Raw genomic sequence first — 22,353 nt, 5'->3', positions numbered from 1 at the left:
AACGACTATTACTCCTGTCCGGCCGCTTGACCGCTCTCCTTAAAGGTGGGAAGCACTGCTCAGTCTTTCATTTTTCAAGCAAAGCAACCATAATAGAAAAACTAAAACTTTTTTCAAAGTCTGCAAGGCGATCACAGGTATAAAACATCGCTTGCCAGACTTTCGGCTTATTCCTCGGAGCTTCGCGGAAATGATTTCTCCGCAAAACATTTTCTACTGAACAAAATCACATTTTGGCAACAGATGCACAAGGAAGGACCGAGCATGGCTCACTAGCAAAAGTCATGAACGGACTAGTTCCCGTACACACGATCAGAATTTCTGTCGGGAAAACCTTGGATGGTTTTTCCGATGGAATTCCGCTCAAGCTTGGCTTGCATACACACGGGTCACACAAAAGTTCTCTGAACTTTCGACCGTCAAGAACGCCGGTGATGTACAACACTACGACGAGCCGAGAAAATTAAGATCAATGCTTCATCCCGGAAGAGGACACAGCAGTAGTGGTTGGAACAATCATCAACTCGCGACTCGACTATGCAAATTCCCTCTACTTAGGACTACCGAAATACCAGATTTCACGTCTACAAGTCGACAAGGAACACGGCAGCCAGACTGGTAACTGGTAAAAAGCCGTGGGAACCAATCTCCCCGTCCTTGAGGTCCCTCCACTGGCTGCCCGTACAGGACCGGGTGACATTCAAGACTCTCTGCCTCACCCACAAATGTACACAGGGAAACGCTCCTCAATACTTAAGCGAGAAAATAAAACCCTACATCACCAAGCGCGTGCTCCGATCAACCAACCAAAACCTTCTCCAAATCTCGCTACAAATCTAAGGGAGAACGTAGATTCTCGGTCCAAGGACCACGGCTCTGGAATGCTCTACCCACGACCATCCGCTTGGAAGAAAAACATCGGGTTTTTAGGGAAAAAAATGAAGGCCCACCTCTTCTGAAAGACCGGTACGACTCTGGATGCCAGCGCCTTGAGGCGATTAAGTTCGCATTTGTGGCGCTATCGGGGGTCAGATCGGGACCCCCCCCCCGCTACATGCGGCGGTCGGATTCCCGCGGGGAGCGATCCGGGACGACGGCGCGGGTATTCGTTTATAGCCGCTCCGTCGCGATCGCTCCCCGGAGCTGAAGAACGGGGAGAGCCGTATGTAAACACGGCTTCCCCATGCTTCACTGTGGCGCTGCATCGATCGAGTGATCCCTTTTATAGGAAGACTCGATCGATGACGTCAGTCCTACAGCCACACCCCCCTACAGTTGTAAACACACACTAGGTGAACCCTAACTCCTACAGCGCCCCCTGTGGTTAACTCCCAAACTGCAACTGTCATTTTCACAATAAACAATGCAATTTAAATGCATTTTTTGCTGTGAAAATGACAATGGTCCCAAAAATTAGTCAAAATTGTCCGAAGTGTCCGCCATAATGTCGCAGTCACGAAAAAAATCGCTGATCGCCGCCACTAGTAGTAAAAAAAAAAAAAAAATAATAAAACTATCCCCTATTTTGTAAACGCTATAAATTTTGCGCAAACCAATCGATAAACGCTTATTGCGATTTTTTTTACCAAAAATAGGTAGAAGAATACGTATTGGCCTAAACTGAGAAAAAAAAATGTTATATATGTTTTTGGGGGATATTATAGCAAAAAGTAAAAAATATTGAATTTTTTTCAAAATTGTCGCTCTATTTTTGTTTATAGGGCAAAAAATAAAAACCACAGAGGTGATCAAATACCACCAAAAGAAAGCTCTATTTGTGGGGAAAAAAGGACGCCAATTTTGTTTGGGAGCCACGTCGCACGACCGCGCAATTGTCTGTTAAAGCGACGCAGTGCCGAATTGTAAAAACGCCTTTGGCCATTTAGCTGCATATTGGTCCGGGGCTTAAGTGGTTAACATGTTAATTATATAATTGTCAGCCAATTAGTTACTGGGGGGGGGGGGGGGTCAGCTCTACCTCGTTATCTAACTCCTTGTGTTAAAAAGTGCATAAAAAGGCTTGTCCAATAAATCATTCCATGATCCAGCTTTGTAACTGATCTAGTCTCGCCTGTTGTTTAAGTTACAATGTGTGGCTGTAATATCTGATATCGGAAGGTCCAGCCTGGGGGGGGGGGTGTCCCTGACCAAGCTGTACTGATAATGCCCTAAAAGTCGAGGATCTGGCTGTCCAGTATATGACGGAAGCACACCAGGGGAGGGTGGGATGGGATACGTCACATTCAGTATCTCACAAAAGTGAGTACACCCCACAAGTTTTTTTGTAAATATTTTATTCTATCTTTTCATGTGACAACAACACTGAAGAAATGACACTTTGTATCTACAATGTTGTGTAGTGAGTGTACAGCTTGTATAACAGTGCATTGCATGACTGCGCAACGGTCAGTTAAAATAACAGTGCAAATAGCAAAAAAATGGCCTGGTCATGAAGAGGGGTAAAACCTTCCGGAGGTCAAGAGGGTAACCATATTGTTTGAATGCAGCTACATGAGCTTGTCTTCATAGCAGGGAGTGACGGCGCTAGCAGCCAATCAGACCCTGCTGTGGTGCACATCTCGGAGAAAGCAGATACATGATTCATCAGACTGCTCCAATCAGAAGGCCAGGGGGGTGTGTCCCAGACCAAGCTGTGCTGATGATGCCCTAGAGGTCGAGGATCTGGCAGTCCAATCAGAAGGCCAGGGGGGTGTGTCCCAGACAAAACTGTGCTGCTGATGCTCTAGAGGTCGAGGATCTGGCTGTCCAATCAGAAGGCCAGGGGGGGTGTGTCCCAGACCAAGCTGTGCTGATGATGCCCTAAAAGTCGAGGATCTGGCTGTCCAATCAGAAGGCCAGGGGGGGTGTGTCCCAGACCAAGCTGTGCTGATGATGCCCTAGAGGTCGAGGATCTGGCTGTCCAATCAGAAGGCCAGGGGGGGTGTTGTCCCTGACCAAGCTGTGCTGATGATGCCCTAAAAGTCGAGGATCTGGCTGTCCAATCAGAAGGCCAGGGGGGGGGGTGTGTCCCAGACCAAGCTGTGCTGATGATGCTCTAGAGGTCGAGAATCTGGCTGTCCAATCAGAAGGCCAGGGGGTGTGTCCCTGACTAAGCTGTGCTGATGATGCCCTAGAGGTCGAGGATCTGGCAGTCCAATCAGCAGCCCAGGGGGGTGTGTCCCAGACCAAGCTGTGCTGATGATCCCCTAGAGGTCGATGATCTGGCTGACCAATCAGCAGCCCGGGGGGGGGGGGGTGTCCCAGATCAAGCTGTGCTGATGATGCCCTAGGATGTCGAGGACCTGGCTGTCCAATCAGAAGGCCAGGGGGGTGTGTCCCAGACAAAGCTGTGCTGATGATGCCCTAGAGGTCGAGGATCTGGCTGTCCAATCAGAAGGCAGGGGGGGGGTGTCCCAGACCAAGCTGTGCTGATGATGCCCTAGAGGTCCAGGATCTGGCTGTCCAATCAGAAGGCCAAGGGGGGTGTGTTCCAGACCAAGCTGTGCTGATGATGCCCTAGAGGTCGATGATCTGGCTGTCCAATCAGCAGCCCAGGGGGGTGTGTCCCAGATCAAGCTGTGCTTCTGATGCCCTAGAGGTCGAGGATCTGGCTGTCCAATCAGAAGGCCAAGGGGGGTGTGTTCCAGACCAAGCTGTGCTGATGATGCCCTAAAAGTCGAGGATCTGGCTGTCCAATCAGCAGCCCAGGGGGGTGTGTCCCAGACCAAGCTGTGCTGATGATGCCCTAGAGGTCGATGATCTGGCTGTCCAATCAGCAGCCCAGGGGGGTGTGTCCCAGATCAAGCTGCGCTGATGATGCCCTAGGATGTCGAGGATCTGGCTGTCCCACCTGTTATAGGTGACTGGATCACAAAACTGGCTAAGCAGAATTACAAACCCTTTGGCAGGCAAAGCAGTTCCTGCACACTGTACTGTAGTCCAGCTCTGTGTTTATCCGCTCGCTTGAACTTTACTCTTTTAAAATGCCATCAAAAGCCCAAACACCCCCTGGGCTATGACATCACGTCAGATTCATTCTGTGATGTCACTCTGAAATTCCCCTTTTTTTTTGCTAAACTCGTAAATATCACATGATCGCGCGGTGAGTCATCGGCAGCAGCTGCCGGTGACGGTGTGACACTCGCGGAGCTGAACCCGCGTAGAATGAGGCAGATTTTCCCCCCATACAAAAAAAAAAAAAGAGAAAGAAGTGGCCAATAAACATTCTCCAGCTTTACAGGGTGCGGACTGTCTGGCCGGGGTGCAGAACACCCAATTTACGACGATCTGGACACATGTGAGGACTGCCAACTGGCTGATACAAAAAGGACAAAACTTTCCAAAACATACCAACCTAGAAGTCCTAGTATGAAGAGCGCACACACATGGATCCGATCCTTGTAGTATCGCATCGATCAACCTGCCATGGAATGCAAGCTGGCATCAGAAGATTCTTTAAAAAGATATTATATATAATATGTGTCTTTGTAATTGTTTAACGGTGTTCATTATTTAAAGCGGTGGTTCACCCTAATTGTCAAGTTTTTCTTGTTAAAACCAGCAGCCATTGTACTGTATCTATCCGTTTTTTTTTTTTTTTTTTATAGGCCTCCTTACCTTGGAATGAGGGCCTTTTGTGAGCTGTCACTCACATTTCCCCGCGGGAGTGGGCGTGGTTTCGAAAAATCCCCGATCAGCGCTATGTCTCCTGGGAGCGAGTCCTGAGAATCCCAGGAGACGCGCTGTGTTTGAAATCCCGCGGGTCACGTGACTAGTCTGGCTAGTCACAGCGGGGAGTGTCCTTTTCAGGACGCTGCCGGCCGTTGTCCTAGCAACTATGCAGTGTTGACAGCGTGGCTCGCCGTCACACTGCATAGTTGCTAGGACAACAGCCGGCAGCGTCCTGAAAAGGACACTCCCCGCTGTGACTAGTCACGTGACCCGCGAGATATCGCGAGATTTCAAACACAGCGCGTCTCCTGGTATTCTCAGGAGACACCGCATCCCGGAAGAAAATACAGGAGGGATTCACGGTGCCAGCAGTTAAGATGGCAATGTCCATCATCAGATTTTATAAAATCTTCTTTTGGGGGAAATCGTCCTGGTGGTGGCTGCGACTAGGAGACTGGTGAGTACAATTTTCGTTGTACCATCAGCTTTACAAAAACGTCTTTAAAAAAAAAACGTTTTCCCGCGGAACTACCGCTTTAACACCTTCCTGCCCAGCCTAAAGCAAAACGATGGCCAGGCAGAGGGGTCCCATTGTTCTGACTGGGCAGCCTCATCAGCTCCCATCAGAGTAGCCTCATCAGCGTCAATCAGTGCAGCCTCATTGACAGCCCATCAGAGCAGCCTCATCAGGACCCATCAGAGCGACCTCATCAGAGCCGCCTCATCAGGGCCCATCAGAGCAGCCTCATCAGGGCCCATCAGAGCAGCCTCATCGACAGCTCATCAGAGCAGCCTCATCAGGACCCATCAGAGCGGCCTCATCAGAGGAAGCCTCATCGGGGGCCCATCAGAGCAGCCTCACCGACGGCCCATCAGAGCAGCCTCACCGACGGCCCATCAGAGCAGCCTCATCGACAGCCATCAGAGGTATTACACCAGTCATTCATTTTGTCACTGTTGGCTAGCGCTTTAGTTCATCTATTTTAAGGTCCATAAAGATGTGGATGAGCGAGTTTGGGGTGGAGGAACTTGACTGACCTGCACAGAGTCCTGACCTTAACCCGTTAGAACACCTTTGGAATGAATTAGAGGAGACTGCGATCCAGGCCTTCATGTCCAACATCAGTGCCTGACCTCACAAATGCTCTTCTGGAAGAATGGTCAAACATTCCCATAGACACCCTCCTAAACCTTGTGGACGGCCTTCCCACAAGAGTTGAAGGTGTTATAGCTGCAAAGGGCGGGGCCAACTCAATATTGAACCCTCCGGACTAAGACTGGGATGCCATTAAAGTTCATGTGCGTGTAAAGGCCGGCGTCCCAATACTTTTGGTAATATAGCGCATCTGCACTTGTTCACGACATGAAATCCTACACAGTGTACACCGAACGCCCCCCCCCCCCCCCCCCCCCCCCCCCCGTCGCTCTTTTTTTCCCCCTTCGCTTCTTTTGAAGCTGGCCATCATCTGGTCTCCGGCACAGAAGGGGTTCTGGCAGGCAACTCGAAAAGATGTTATTATGCCGCCTAATGGGACTGTGTCCATTCACGCTTCATGTTGCAGGGTGAATCACCGAGGGGCCTTGCTTTGAACTCTGCTCAGCTCCCCGGCTTCCTGCTCCCTTCTCATCCTATAACAGTAATTACGACTTCAAAGGAGAGAACAAACCTGTCGGGTCATGTACAGTCCCGAGGACTGCTGGGACCGTGTCTGCTACAGTCATGCACCTGAAGAAAAAAAACGATCCGGCTCGCGGCACGCTGCAACAAAACAAGGAACCGCGTACAATAAAAAAGTCGTTACAAAAAAAAAACTTATGAATATATATTTTATAATTTTTTTTTTGTATTATTATTTTCTCCCATACACACTATTAGGTAGATTCAGAAAGAGTTAGGCCGGCATATCAGTAGATAAGCCGACCTAACTCAGAATCTACGCCGGCGTATGTTTAAAGTGTATTCTCAAACAGAGATACGCTTAAACATATCTAAGATAAGACGGCTTGCGCCGTCCTATCTTAGGTTGCAATATTTCGGATGGCCGCTAGGTGGTGCTTCCATTGCGGTCGGCGTAGAATAATGTAAATGAGTTGATACGCCGATTCACGAACGTACGCCCGGCCGCCGCAGTCGATTTACGCCGTTTACGTAAGGCATTAGCAGGCCTAAAGTTATTCCACCTATTAGGTGGAATAGCAATGTTAAAGTATGGCGGCCGTTCCCGCCGCGAGATTCAAATTTTTTACGTCGTTTGCGTAAGTCGTCCGCGAATCGGGATTTACGTTGTTTACGTCCACGTCGAAATAGGCCCGTGCGGCGTACGTAGCCGCAATGCACACTGGGAATTGTAGGCGCCCGGCGCATGCGCAGTTAAATAAGAGCGTAAAAACGTGAGGTCAAGCATCTTTACCATCAAACACGCCCACCTCCAACACATTTGAATTCGGCGCCCTTACGCTCGCCCGCTTTAGGCTACGCCGCCGTATATTAGCAAGGAAAGTAGATTAAGAATCATGCACTTGCCTAGCTAACTTACGGCGGCGTAGCCTAAACACGCTAAGCTACGCCGCCGCAAGTTTGCTCCTCTCTACCTGAATCTACCTAATACATTATATTATATATAATATATAATTTTTTTTACATATATTTTTCGATAGATAGATAAAAGAAACGTAAAATAAATAAAAAGGGGGGAAAAAAAAAATCTATATTATATATAGATATTTTTTTTATTTCTTTTTTGAATATAGAGATTATATATATCTCTATATTCAAAAAAGAAATAAAATATCTATATATAATATAGAATTACCCCCCCCCCCCTTTTTTTTTAACGTTTCTTTTTTTTATATATATATATATATATATATATATATATATATATATATATATATATATATATATATATATATATAAAAAACACTTGCTTTGTTACATTTGCAGCTCGCCTGCATTTTGTTCATCCGCGCACCGCTTTCATCAAAGGGCTCATTCACACCCCTGCAAATTGCGCACTTTATTTTTTCATAAATTTCTACGCGTTTTAACATCTGCTTACAAACATTTGCAGGTCGCGATTTTTTTTTTTTTGCTCTGAATAGTGATCGCTCTTCAGAGTGCATTTAACAGGAAGCAAGTAGGCGTTAAATTATCACCTCCTCGCTGATCTCGTGCAAGGTGCATGTGTGTGTGGTGGTTGCGGGGGCCATTGCGGAAATCATAGCCACGGCCGTACACGCCCCCCCCACCCAAAGCTAAGGCCTGGTTCTCACCTTCACTTTTGGTCCATTATAGCTGTGCGTTCTGCATTTTATGTATTTGATGCGTTTTGTTTTTTTTTATATATATTTTTTTAATGTATATTATATACATTTATTTTTACATGTTTTTTTACACGTTAGCATCTATGCTTTTTTCCCCCAGGCACTGCATTTTGTAAAGGGTCAGTGACGTTTTTTTTTTATTATTTAATATTTTTCTTAATCAACACAGTGTGTTTTTAGTTCAATAGACATGCTGCAGAAATGCATGTAATGTGTTGTTCTGATGTGTTTTTGTGTGGGTTTTTTTTTTTTTGGTGGGAGATATATATTTGTTGTTAGGCAGAAAAAAACAAAAAAAAAACAAACACACATTTTAAAAAATGCAGCGCATGGTATTTGTGCAGGAATGCGGTGCGATTCCTCTGTGCAGATCACACGCGGTGCCCCCGCTACTGCACAAAAGTGTGAGCCCGGACTTGACCAGAAACAAAATAATCTCCCACCTGCAAGCTCGGTCGACCACCAGAATTCAGCCATTTACTAAGCGATAAACGGACAGCTTTCAATAAACTTTATCGAAAGACACAAAACGAAACAAAAAAAATTCTAAGCCCAAAAAAAAAAAGAAAATGCGACAGCAAACAGATTTCAAGCCCATCTTCTTGAGGTCAATCAAAACCATCATTTTAAATGTTCAAAAAAATGTTTTAATGTATATTATATACCCCCCCCCCCCTCCTAAAATCAAACGACCATATCTCTCCACCCAAAAAAAAAAAAAAACATATTTTTTTTTTTTGGGGGGGGGGGGGGGGGTTCATATTATACAATTTAAACCCCGCCAAAAAAAAATGATATACACCCCCCCCAAATCGAACCACCATATCCCTCCCCCCCCCAAAAAAAGATAACACCCCCCCCCCCCTAAGATCAAACCACTATATCTTCAAAAAAATTCAATAAAAAAAAACACACACAACCCCACCCACACACACACACAACCCCACCCAAAAAAAAAAAAAATTAAATACCCACGCCATTTCACATCTTTTATTGGTTTGCAGGGTCGCAAAAAAAAAAAAGTGAGAATGTGACCGTACTCTCAAAAAAGCCTCCAATTAAAACCCTTCTTACCCAGAACAAGTTGCCCATATGGTTACATATTCCATCATTTCCAGTTTAATGAATTACCTACAGGCTGGATAATTTGTTTTCAGAAAAATAAAAATTTAAATTGGGGATCGAAAGTTTGGGCACCCCAGGTAAAATTTGTATTAATGTGCATAACGAAGCCAAGGAAAGATGGAAAAATCTCCAAAAGGCATCAAATTACGGATTAGACATTCTTATAATATGTCAAAAAAAGTTAGATTTTATTTCCATCATTTACACTTTCAAAATGACAGAAAACCAAAAAAAAATGGCGTCTGCAAAAGTTTGGGCACCCTGCAGAGTTAATATCTTGTACTGCCCCTTTGGCAAGTATCACAGCTTGTAAACGCTTTTTGTAGCCAGCCAAGAGTCTTTCAATTCTTGTTTGAGGGATCTTTGCCCATTCTTCCTTACACAAGTCTTCCAGTTCTTTGAGATCTCTGGGCTGTCTGTCACGCACGGCTCTTTTAAGGTCTATCGATAGATTTTCAATTATGTTGAGGTCAGGAGATTGTGAAGGCCATGGCAAAACCTTCAGTTTACGCCTGTTGATGTAATCCCAGTGGATTTTGAGGTGTGTTTAGGATCATTATCCATTTGTAGAAGCCATCCTCTCTTTAACTTCAGCTTTTTCACAGATGGCATCAAGTTACCGTCCAAAATTTGCTGAAATTTTATTGAATCCATTTTTCCTTCTCCTCGTGAAATGTTCCCTGTGCCACTGGCTGCAATACAACCCCAAAGCATGATTGAGCCACCCCCATGCTTCACAGTTGGACAGAGGTTCTTTTCATTAAATTCTGTGCCCTTTCTTCTCCAAACGTACCTTTGCTCATTCCGGACAAAAAGTTAGATTTTGACCTCATCGGTCCACAGAACTTGTTCCCAAAATGCATCAGGCTTGTCTATATGTTCATTTGCAAAGTTCAAACGCTGATTTTTGTGGTGAGGACGTAGAAGAGGTTTTCTTCTGATGACGCTTCCATGAAGACCATATTTGTACAAGTATCTCTTTATAGTGGAATAGTGTACCACAACTCCAGTGTCTGCCAGATCTTTCTGGAGGGATCGTGCCGTCAAACGTGGGTTTTGAATTGCTTTTCTCACAATCCTGCGAGCTTTTCTGTCTGATATTTTTCTCGGTCTTCCAGATCTTGCTTTAACTTCCACTGTTCCTGATGACTGCCATTTCTTAATTACATTCCGAGGAACAGAGGATATTGACATCTGAAAACGCTTTGCTATCTTCTTATAGCTTCTCCAGCTTTGTGAGCGACAACTATTTTCACTTTCACTTTTCTAGACAACTGCTTAGAAGAACCCATGGTGCTGATTGTTGGGGGAGGGTCAGATGAGTCTGGGCATTTAAAACCTTTGAAATTGACATCACCTGGTCTTCCCAGATGATGATTGAGAACAATCCATGACACTGGCAGGTCTCAGCTTTGCAAAGGAGGCAGGGCATGCTATAAATTCTGCAGGGTGCCCAAACTTTTGCAGACGCCATTTTTTTGTTTTCTGTCATTTTGAAAGTGTAAATGATGGAAATAAAATCTAACTTTTTTTGACATATTATAAGAATGTCTAATCTGTAATTTGATGCCTTTTGGAGATTTTTCCATCTTTCCTTGGCTTCGTTATGCACATCAATACAAATTTTTACCTGGGGTGCCCAAACTTTCGATTATATATATATATATATATATATATATATATATATATATATATATATATATATATATATATATATATATATATATATATATATAAAGGAAATTCTTCATAACATGGAAATGACCCTAAACAGATGGTAAGAAAAAGCCTCCTTCCGAAAACTGAGAAATTCTGCCAGCCACTCGAAATAATCGCACAGATAGCTAAAAAGATCAAAAGCGGGGGGGGGGGGGGGGGGGGAAATAGATACGGAATATTCTTTAAAGTATTATGTTTTTTTTTTTCCCCCACCTATATGTGGTCATATTGTTACTTCGATTTTATCAACACCATACAGAAAAACTCTGATAAAAGCCTACGTTCCCCTAGATCAGGGGGTAGGCAACCTGTGGCACTGCAGCTGTTGCAGAACTACAAGTCCTATCATACCCCTGGGAGTAAATGTAACTGCCAACCTTGCAATGCCTCATGGGAAATGTAGTTCCACAACAGCTGAAGCGCCACAGGGTTGCCTACCCCCTGCCCTAGATGTATGCTGGCGTTTGGGTCCAGCCCCATGAGCCATTTGAAAGCGCATTTCCCCCCCCCCCCCAAGAAACTTCAAACGCTCAACATCGAGATTTTAAATATATTCAATGATTCCCGTTCACACCCGAGTAACGTTTTGCTTTTGCGTAAACTTTGAAAAAAAAAAAAAAAACACATGGCCCCAGCCGCACCTGAGCGATCTGAAGCTTCACAAAAAGCGCTTCGAACGCATCAGGATTTCCATCAAATCCAATGTTGCCCCTTCACAAGTATCACTTGAAGGTTGAAAGGCTCCATGCACACTGGGCTTTAAAAAAAATAAAATAACAGCTTACCAGGCACCCCCACCCCAATATATCAAAACAATATTTTCACAAAAAATAAAATAAAAACACACTAAAATCTTTATTAGCTGACACAAACATAACAGGGAACCTTTGTGAATTAGCCCTTTAATTTTTTTGTTATCTTACAGGACAGGGAAGTTGACAGTGCCACGGGGTGGGGGAAGATGGGGGTGGGAATGGCACAGTAAGAAGGGGGGCACCACGCAGGGGAGATCAGAAGCAAAACAGGGGAGGAGAAGCAACTACAGAAATGATGCCCTGTGTCTATGTCTCTCCCTGCAGCAGCTGAAAGCCAGCGGCATCTCTCTGCATCAGCCCCCCCACATTGATTCCTCCTGCTGTTCGGGCCCCACCCCCTATTAGCGGCCCTGCCTATAGAAGCAACATTTTTTTAAGCCAGTGTGCATGGAGCCTAAAAGTTCATGAGATGCTTTTGGTGCACATTTTGGGTGCAAAACACTTTACCGGCAAAAAAAAAAGAAAAACACATACATGACGGGCGTCTTCTTGCCTAGTAACTAGCTTTCCATTAGCGCAATTAGAAAGGCGAACCCTCGTGCAAGCGCTCAAAAGAAGAAACTACCAAAGACACTCAGTTTAAGTTTGAATGGAATGTGGCCTCCATGATCTTCTTTGGGGCAGAGTCATGCGTTTTTCAAGCCCTACAGACTTTAACGGGTGCACTTATTTTTGCACAACGTCTTGCCTAGTAACTAGGCTAAAACAGCCCATCTCAACCAGGGTTCCTCCAGGGGTTCCTTGAGTTGTGGAAGATTGAAGGTTCCTGCATAGTTCCAGGGCCAGAGCCATTTGGCAGAGCCAGGAACAGGAGACCAGAGAACTTTTTTAAACCGTCTTTACCAATGGAATTTTGACCACTACTTTAAAAGGGTGGGGGGTATTTTTCCTACAGACCACCAGAATTCCTCCCAATGACCGCTGATGAATTGGATTTAGTAGGTCCTTGAGACCTGAAAATTGATATAAAAATGAATAATAAAAATACATGCTCAAGCTTACAAGCTCAACTATGAGCTGCACCAACAGGGTTGTGCATTTCACATTCATTGAGAGAGTATGACCAAACAGGTTATGGTGGGGTTTACTGAAAAAGAACCAAAACCCCCGAACAACGCAAGTGGGCAAAAAGGAACAAAAAAAAAATCCCCCAAAATGCAAGTGCAAAGCCAAGTATGGTCTAAAAAAAAAAAAAAAAAAAAAAAAAGGAACCAACCTCCAACTCCCCCCCCCCCTCTACAAAGCCCAACATGGGCAAGAACAAGCCAAAAATCCCCCTAGAAAGCAAGTGGGAAGAGTAACCAAACAAAAAAAAACACCCCCCCCCATAAAGCAAGTTCAAAAGCCCAGTATGGTCTAAGAGGAACCAAAATCCTCCCACAAAGCGAATGGGAAGAGTAACCAAAAAAAAAACGCACCCCCCATAAAGCAAGCGCAAAAGCCCAGTATGGTCTAAGAGGAACCAAAATCCCCCCAACACAGCAAGCGCAAAGCCCAGTATGGGCTAAGAGGAACCAAAATCCCCCCAACACAGCAAGCGCAAAGCCCTGTATGGTCTAAGAGGAACCAAAATCCCACCACAAAAGCAAGTGCAAAGCCCAGTAGGATCTAAAAAGGAACCAAATCTCCTCACAAAGCAAGTGCAAAGCCTAGTATGGGCCAAGAGGAACCAACCCCCCCCCCCCAAAAAAAAGGAAGCGCAAACCCCAGTATATGCTGAAGGGAATCAAAATTCCATTGTCTAAAAGGGAACAAAAATCCCCCACAAAGCATACGCAAAGCCCAGTATGGTCTAAAAGAAACAAAAAAAAACCACAAAGCAAGCGCAAAGCCCAGTATGGTCTAAGAGGAACCAAAATCCCCCACAAAGCAAGCGCAAAGCCCAGTACGGTCTAAAAGAAACAAAAATCCCCCACAAAGCAAGCGCAAAGCCCAGTACGGTCTAAAAGAAACAAAAATCCCCCACAAAGCAAGCGCAAAGCCCAGTATGGTCTAAGAGGAACCAAAATCCCCCACAAAGCAAGTGCAAAGCCAAGAACATGGTGAAGGTAACTAAAATTCAATGGTCTAAAAAAGGAACCAAAAGCCCCACAAAGTAAATGAAAAACCCAGTATGGGCAAGAATGAACCAACCCCCCCCCCCCCCTTTCTCAAGAAAGCAAGTGCAAAGCCCAGTATATGCTAAAATTAATCAAAATTCCATTGTCTAAAAAGGGAACCAAAATCCCCCCACAAAGCAAGTGCAAAGCCAAGTATGGTCTAAAGGGCACCAAAATCCCCCCACAAAGCAAGTGCAAAGCCAAGTATGGTCTAAAGGGCACCAAAATCCCCACACAAAGCAAGCCCAAAGCCAAGCTGAAGGAAACCAAAATTCCATGGTTTAAAAAGGAACCAAAAGCCCCACAAAGTAAATGAAAAGCCCAGTATGGGCAATAATGAACCAACCCCTTTTCGAGAAAGCAAGTGCAAAGCCCTGTATTGAGAGGGATCAAAATCCCCCTGACAAAGCCCAGTAGAAGATCTCTGGTAATCTGCCTTCCACCAGAGGTCCCCAATTTGGGTGTTCAATAACTGCTTTACACAGGGTAGAGTTGCCCCCCTTGGGACTTACCTAGGTTGACAAAGCTCATGACCATGTCAGCATCATTGAGGAAGTTGCTGTCTTGCTGGCTGGCCAGTGGTGGCCCCTGGGTGGTGAAGATGGGTTTATAAGGGTAAGAAAAGCCCTCAGCTTCTTCCTCCTCCACGGTCATGGCATTGTACAGATCCAGCATAAACATCGGGGCTGAGTTCTGCTTCCCATACAAGTGTGGCCGGGGTCTGTGCGGCAAGCCCAGGATGGACAGGATCTCCCTCTGCATCTCCCGGCGCTCCTGGCTGCGCAGTCTTCTCTGGATGAAGCTGGAGTGGACCTCATTGTCCAAGCTGAAGTCGGCCAAGATTGATCTGAGCAGCAGGTAGAGCACCGCCGACGCGGTCCTTAGAAGACCCTTCATTTCCTCTGGTGGGTCTGGGAGAAGATCGGAGCACCTGCACTTCTATCCCAAAGCAGGGGGGGGGGTCATAAAGAGAGGACCATCCGACCAAGGAGGACCATCTGGAGCCTACTGGTGGCCTCCTGAGCATCAGCTGAAACCGGACATCTCCCTGCACACAAGTGGGACCCGACCAGTCTGCCCAGTTCCTGGTGGATTGTGTGAAGGCAGAGAGTCGGCAGGAGGCTGAATGTGATGGGAGGGGTAGGGATCTGGGAGGAGGGAGTGCGAAGCAAAGAAAGAAAAAGTTTAATGCGCTGCCAGATCCCACCAGGTTACTTCTCTGGAGGGTCCCACCAAGAACTGAGATCAGGTCAGCAGCGCTCCTGGGAAGGCAGCAACTTCAATTAGCAGCAAGAATAGGGAGCAGCGGGCAGAACAAGAGGGAGCAGCGGGCAGAACAAGAGGGAGCAGCGGGCAGAACAAGAGGGAGCAGCGGGCAGAACAAGAGGGAGCAGCGCTGGAGAAGAGCCCCTGAACAGGGCGGACGATGCCCCGTGCTGTGGTCACAGATAAGGTCATGGACGTGTAGTCTCTGTGAGCACAGCACGGGGCACCGTCCGCTAAAGAGAGAGGTCTGTCTGATCCGGTTCTCCGGTATTTCAGCCCATGTCATTAATACAGCAATTATGAGGAACAGCTGAGCATTGAGGATTCCACCACCTGAAGCTTTTCACAGCTAAATACAATGAGGAAACGCTGATCGATCGCTGAATATTTGTAGGGGCCACACATACAGTTATCACAAAATATTCCAGATTTCGTTTTTTAGTGCCTATAGATTTGTGTTGAAGAGAGGGAAACATTATCCACAGGCTCCCTAAAACTATCCTTGCAATCCTGGCATTGACTCTTCCTGTAACCCAACTAACCCCAAACCTGACCCTTCCTACAACTTCAACACTGCCCCCCTTTCCATATAACGCCTACCCTGATCCTTCCCATAACGCCAACGCTGATCCTTCCCATAACGCCAACGCTGATCCTTCCCATATAACGCCAACGCTGATCCTTCCCATAACGCCAACGCTGATCCTTCCCATAACGCCAACGCTGATCCTTCCCATATAACGCCAACGCTGATCCTTCCCAAAACGCCAACGCTGATCCTTCCCAAAACGCCAACGCTGATCCTTCCCAAAACGCCAACGCTGATCCTTCCCATAACGCCAACGCTGATCCTTCCCATAACGCCAACACTGATCCTTCCCATAATGCCAACACTGATCCTTCCCATAACGCCAACGCTGATCCTTCCCATATACCGCCAACGCTGATCCTTCCCATAACGCCAACGCTGACCCTTCCCATAACGCCAACGCTGATCCTTCCCATAACGCCAACGCTGATTCTTCCCATAACGCCAACGCTGATCCTTCCCATAACGCCAACGCTGATCCTTCCCGTAACCCCATAACTGATCCTTCCCATAACGCCAACGCTGATCCTTCCCATAACGCCAATGCTGACCCTTCCCATAACGCCAATGCTGACCCTTCCCATATAACGCCAACGCTGATCCTTCCCATAACGCCAACACTGATCCTTCCCGTAACCCCATAACTGATCCTTCCCATAACGCCAACGCTGATCCTTCCCATAACGCCAACGCTGATCCTTCCCATAACGCCAACGCTGACCCTTCCCATATAACGCCAACGCTGATCCTTCCCATAACGCCAACACTGATCCTTCCCGTAACCCCATAACTGATCCTTCCCGTAACGCCAACGCTGATCCTTCCCATAACGCCAATGCTGATCCTTCCCAAAACGCCAACGCTGATCCTTCCCATAACGCCAACGCTGATCCTTCCCATAACGCCAACACTGATCCTTCCCATAATGCCAACACTGATCCTTCCCATAACGCCAACGCTGATCCTTCCCATATACCGCCAACGCTGATCCTTCCCATAACGCCAACGCTGACCCTTCCCATAACGCCAACGCTGATCCTTCCCATAACGCCAACGCTGATTCTTCCCATAACGCCAACGCTGATCCTTCCCATAACGCCAACGCTGATCCTTCCCGTAACCCCATAACTGATCCTTCCCATAACGCCAACGCTGATCCTTCCCATAACGCCAATGCTGACCCTTCCCATAACGCCAATGCTGACCCTTCCCATATAACGCCAACGCTGATCCTTCCCATAACGCCAACACTGATCCTTCCCGTAACCCCATAACTGATCCTTCCCGTAACGCCAACGCTGATCCTTCCCATAACGCCAACGCTGATCCTTCCCATAACGCCAACGCTGATCCTTCCCATAACGCCAACGCTGACCCTTCCCATATAACGCCAACGCTGATCCTTCCCATAACGCCAACACTGATCCTTCCCGTAACCCCATAACTGATCCTTCCCGTAACGCCAACGCTGATCCTTCCCATAACGCCAACGCTGATCCTTCCCATAACGCCAACGCTGATCCTTCCCATATACCGCCAACGCTGATCCTTCCCATAACGCCAACGCTGACCCTTCCCATAACGCCAACGCTGATCCTTCCCATAACGCCAACGCTGATCCTTCCCATAACGCCAACGCTGATCCTTCCCGTAACCCCATAACTGATCCTTCCCATAACGCCAACGCTGATCCTTCCCATAACGCCAATGCTGACCCTTCCCATAACGCCAATGCTGACCCTTCCCATATAACGCCAACGCTGATCCTTCCCATAACGCCAACACTGATCCTTCCCGTAACCCCATAACTGATCCTTCCCGTAACGCCAACGCTGATCCTTCCCATAACGCCAACGCTGATCCTTCCCATAACGCCAACGCTGATCCTTCCCATAACGCCAACGCTGACCCTTCCCATATAACGCCAACGCTGATCCTTCCCATAACGCCAACACTGATCCTTCCCATAACGCCAACACTGATCCTTCCCGTAACGCCAACGCTGATCCTTCCCATAACGCCAACGCTGATCCTTCCCAAAACGCCAACGCTGATCCTTCCCATAACGCCAACGCTGATCCTTCCCATAACGCCAACACTGATCCTTCCCATAATGCCAACACTGATCCTTCCCATAACGCCAACGCTGATCCTTCCCATATACCGCCAACGCTGATCCTTCCCATAACGCCAACGCTGACCCTTCCCATAACGCCAACGCTGATCCTTCCCATAACGCCAACGCTGATTCTTCCCATAACGCCAACGCTGATCCTTCCCATAACGCCAACGCTGATCCTTCCCGTAACCCCATAACTGATCCTTCCCATAACGCCAACGCTGATCCTTCCCATAACGCCAATGCTGACCCTTCCCATAACGCCAATGCTGACCCTTCCCATATAACGCCAACGCTGATCCTTCCCATAACGCCAACACTGATCCTTCCCGTAACCCCATAACTGATCCTTCCCGTAACGCCAACGCTGATCCTTCCCATAACGCCAACGCTGATCCTTCCCATAACGCCAACGCTGATCCTTCCCATAACGCCAACGCTGACCCTTCCCATATAACGCCAACGCTGATCCTTCCCATAACGCCAACGCTGATCCTTCCCGTAACCCCATAACTGATCCTTCCCGTAACGCCAACGCTGATCCTTCCCATAACGCCAACGCTGATCCTTCCCATAACGCCAACGCTGACCCTTCCCATAATGCCAACGCTGATCCTTCCCATAACGCCAATGCTGACCCTTCCCATAACGCCAATGCTGACCCTTCCCATATAACGCCAACGCTGATCCTTCCCATAACGCCAACACTGATCCTTCCCGTAACCCCATAACTGATCCTTCCCGTAACGCCAACGCTGATCCTTCCCATAACGCCAACGCTGATCCTTCCCATAACGCCAACGCTGATCCTTCCCATAACGCCAACGCTGACCCTTCCCATATAACGCCAACGCTGATCCTTCCCATAACGCCAACACTGATCCTTCCCGTAACCCCATAACTGATCCTTCCCGTAACGCCAACGCTGATCCTTCCCATAACGCCAACGCTGATCCTTCCCATAACGCCAACGCTGACCCTTCCCATAATGCCAACGCTGATCCTTCCCATAACGCCATTGCTGATCCTTCCCATAATGCCAATCCTTCCAATAATGCCAACACTGATCCTTCCCATAACGCCAACACTGATCCTTCCCATAACGCCAACACTGATCCTTCCCATAACGCCAACACTGATCCTTCCCATAACGCCAACGCTAATCCTTCCCATAACGCCAATGCTGATCCTTCCTGTAACTCCAACATTAATCCTTCCTGTTACCCCAACACTGACCATTCCTATAACTCCAACACCAATTCTTCTTGTAACCTCAGTACTGACCGTTCCTATAACTCCAACATTATTCCTTCCTGTAACCACTAAACTGACCCTTCCCATAACTTCAACACTAATCCTCTATGTAACCCCAACACTAACCCTTCCTATAACTGACATTAACCCTTCCTGTAACCCCAACACTGATCTTTCCTGTAACCCCAACACTGATCCTTCCTGTAACCCCAACACTTACCCTTTATGGAACCCCAACACTGACCCTTCCTATAACTCCAACACTAATCCAGTAACCCCAACACTGACCCTTTATGGAACCCCAACACTGACCTTTCCTATAACTCCAACACTAATCCAGTAACCCCAACACTGACCCTTTATGGAACCCCAACACTGACCCTCCCCATAACCCCAACACTGATCCTTCCTGTAACCCCAACACTGACCCTTTATGGAACCCCAACACTGACCTTTCCTATAACTCCAACACTAATCCAGTAACCCCAACACTGACCCTTTATGGAACCCCAACACTGACCCTCCCCATAACCCCAACACTGATCCCTCCTGTAACCTCAATAGCAATTTTCCCTGTAACCCTAACAATGCCCTCTCAACATTAATTCTCCCTGTAACCTTAACATTGACCCTTTCTAAAACTCAAACACTGATCCTCCCTCTATCCCCAACCCTACATTTAAATCCAGTAATAAACTTACCTGTAATCCTTACACTTTAATACTAACCCTCCATGTAACCCAACCACTACTCCCCATTAGTCCTAACACTGACCTTTCCTGCAACCCTAACACTGACCCTTCCTATATCTCCGACGCCCCCCCCCCCCCACCTCTGGCCACATGCGGTATTGCATGCTATTGAAGTCAATGCGGAACAAATTATTTTAGTTTCCATTGACTTCAATGGGGAAACTCGCTTTGATTAGCAAGTGCTTTGGATTAAGAGCATTCTCCTGGAACGGATTATGCTCGTAATCCGAGGTTCCGCTGTATATTATTTTTTGGGGACAAATCGGAAAATCAGGCTGCGGCATGTTCACTCTTTAGGATTAACATAAAGTAGACATGCATGCCTGGCTCAACCCAGCGTGTAGATCTATGCTCTAATCAGGCACCCCTGGTAACAGTATCAGCCAGGTTCAGGCACCCCAGTGAGGTTATTATAAAAGGTGTTTACATGTATATAAGATCTGGCTGTGGTAGATGTTCCTTGGCTGAGCTTTGCCAGCGGCTAGTTTGGGTTGTTCTGGTTGAGTCTCCATAGATGCAAGGCACGCATGTCAACTGAGCGTGTGCGCGTCTTGCATGATCCAGACCCCATGTGAAGAAGTCTGTAGGCTTCCTAAAAGCAATTGCAAGCCCACCCACTATCACCTGGAGTAATCTGTCACATTCCAGACAGGAGACAGGAGCCTCTAATTGATATGCAAAGCTGCATTTCCTTTGTTAAATCGTCTGCCGCTCCGCCCCGGACTGTGTCTGCCATGTGCCTCGTCTGAGAGCAGCAGGAAGGTCCACCAGGTGGGTCCTCAGCAATTGTGGGCACAAATAATTATTATTGTGTCTCCTTTTACAATACGTAGTCACCTACTCACCTGTACCCTTCACATATCCCCGTAAACTCACCATAGCCTCACCAATGTAAGGGACATTCTTCCCACTGATCACCAATGTAAGGAGCATTCTTCTCACTGATCACCAATGTAAGGGACATTCTTCCCACTGATCACCAATGTAAGAGACTTTCTTCCCACTGATCACCAATGTAAGGGACATTCTTCTCACTGATCACCAATGTAAGGAACATTCTTCCCACTGATCACCAATGTAAGGAACATTCTTCTCACTGATCACCAATGTAAGGGACATTCTTCCCACTGATCACCAATGTAAGGGACATTCTTCCCACTGATCACCAATGTAAGGGACATTCTTCCCACTGATCACCAATGTAAGGAACATTCTTCTCACTGATCACCAATGTAAGGAACATTCTTCCCACTGATCACCAATGTAAGGGACGTTCTTCTCACTGATCACCAATGTAAGGGACATTCTTCTCACTGATCACCAATGTAAGGGACATTCTCCTCACTGATCACCAATGTAAGGAACATTCTCCTCACTGATCACCGATGTAAGGAGCATTCTTCCCACTGATCACCAATGTAAGGGACATTCTCCTCACTGATCACCAATGTAAGGGACATTCTTCCCACTGATCACCAATGTAAGGGACATTCTTCTCACTGATCACCAATGTAAGGGACATTCTTCTCACTGATCACCAATGTAAGGAACATTCTTCTCACTGATCACCAATGTAAGGGACATTCTTCTCACTGATCACCAATGTAAGGGACATTCTTCTCACTGATCACCAATGTAAGGGACATTCTTCCCACTGATCACCAATGTAAGGGACATTCTTCCCACTGATCACCAATGTAAGGGACATTCTTCTCACTGATCACCAATGTAAGGGACATTCTTCTCACTGATCACCAATGTAAGGGACATTCTTCTCACTGATCACCAATGTAAGGGACATTCTTCTTACTGATCACTAATGTAAGGAACATTCTTCTCACTGATCACCAATGTAAGGAACATTCTTCCCACTGATCACCAATGTAAGGGACATTCTTCTCACTGATCACCAATGTAAGGGACATTCTTCTCACTGATCACCAATGTAAGGAACATTCTTCCCACTGATCACCAATGTAAGGGACATTCTTCTCACTGATCACCAATGTAAGGAACATTCTTCTCACTGATCACCAATGTAAGGGACATTCTTCTCACTGATCACCAATGTAAGGGACATTCTTCCCACTGATCACCAACGAGGTTGATAGAGAAATCAGTTTTTTTGTTTTGTTTTTTTCGCTCGGCTTTTATCAGACAGGCTCCAATTTTTCAAAAAGCGCCGTCTTTCTCCTGTACAGGTCACTGAGCCAAGTGCTAAAAATACGAGAACATTTGGGGGGGGGGGGGCGGCTCCCCTAAAGCACCTGTGTGTACATTCTGCAGCACATATTCCAGGCATCTGGCTGACCCATAGAAAAAGGAGCCGGTTGGTCAGAGCAGCGGTGGGGAATTTGCAGATCCTTCCTGTGATGCAACACTCTCTTATCTGACAGCAACTCAGAAGATAAGGACTGTTGGAGAAAACATTCCTGTAATCCAGAGAGTCGGGAGACAAACTGCAGATCTCGGGCTTCCCTGGGATAATCCACACACATTTCTTCTACAGAGAGAGAGAAGGAGAGAGAAAAAGAGAGAGAGAAAGAGAGAGAGAGAAAAAAAGAGAGCGAGAGAGAGAAAGAGAGAGAAAGAAAGAGAGAGAGAGAAAGAAAGAGAGAGA

At 46.7% G+C, this 22,353-nt stretch overlaps 1 protein-coding gene across 1 annotated transcript in view; it reads right to left on the bottom strand.

The window, feature by feature from the left end:
• BMP7 (bone morphogenetic protein 7) overlaps positions 1-14,983 on the bottom strand; it is a 77,611-nt gene extending 62,628 nt beyond the window's left edge. The window contains exon 1 of the mRNA XM_040331705.1: positions 14,266-14,983. Coding sequence (XP_040187639.1) covers positions 14,266-14,650 — 385 coding nt within the window. The 5' untranslated portion in view covers positions 14,651-14,983. The remainder of the gene's footprint in view (positions 1-14,265) is intronic.
• Between the last annotated feature and the right edge of the window lie 7,370 nt (positions 14,984-22,353).

Source organism: Rana temporaria, chromosome 12, assembly GCF_905171775.1.
Source record: "Rana temporaria chromosome 12, aRanTem1.1, whole genome shotgun sequence".
In the NCBI taxonomy this organism is placed as follows: domain Eukaryota; kingdom Metazoa; phylum Chordata; class Amphibia; order Anura; family Ranidae; genus Rana; species Rana temporaria.
The sequence above is the reverse complement of the archived record's forward strand: the minus strand, read 5'-3'. Positions and strand labels throughout refer to the sequence as shown.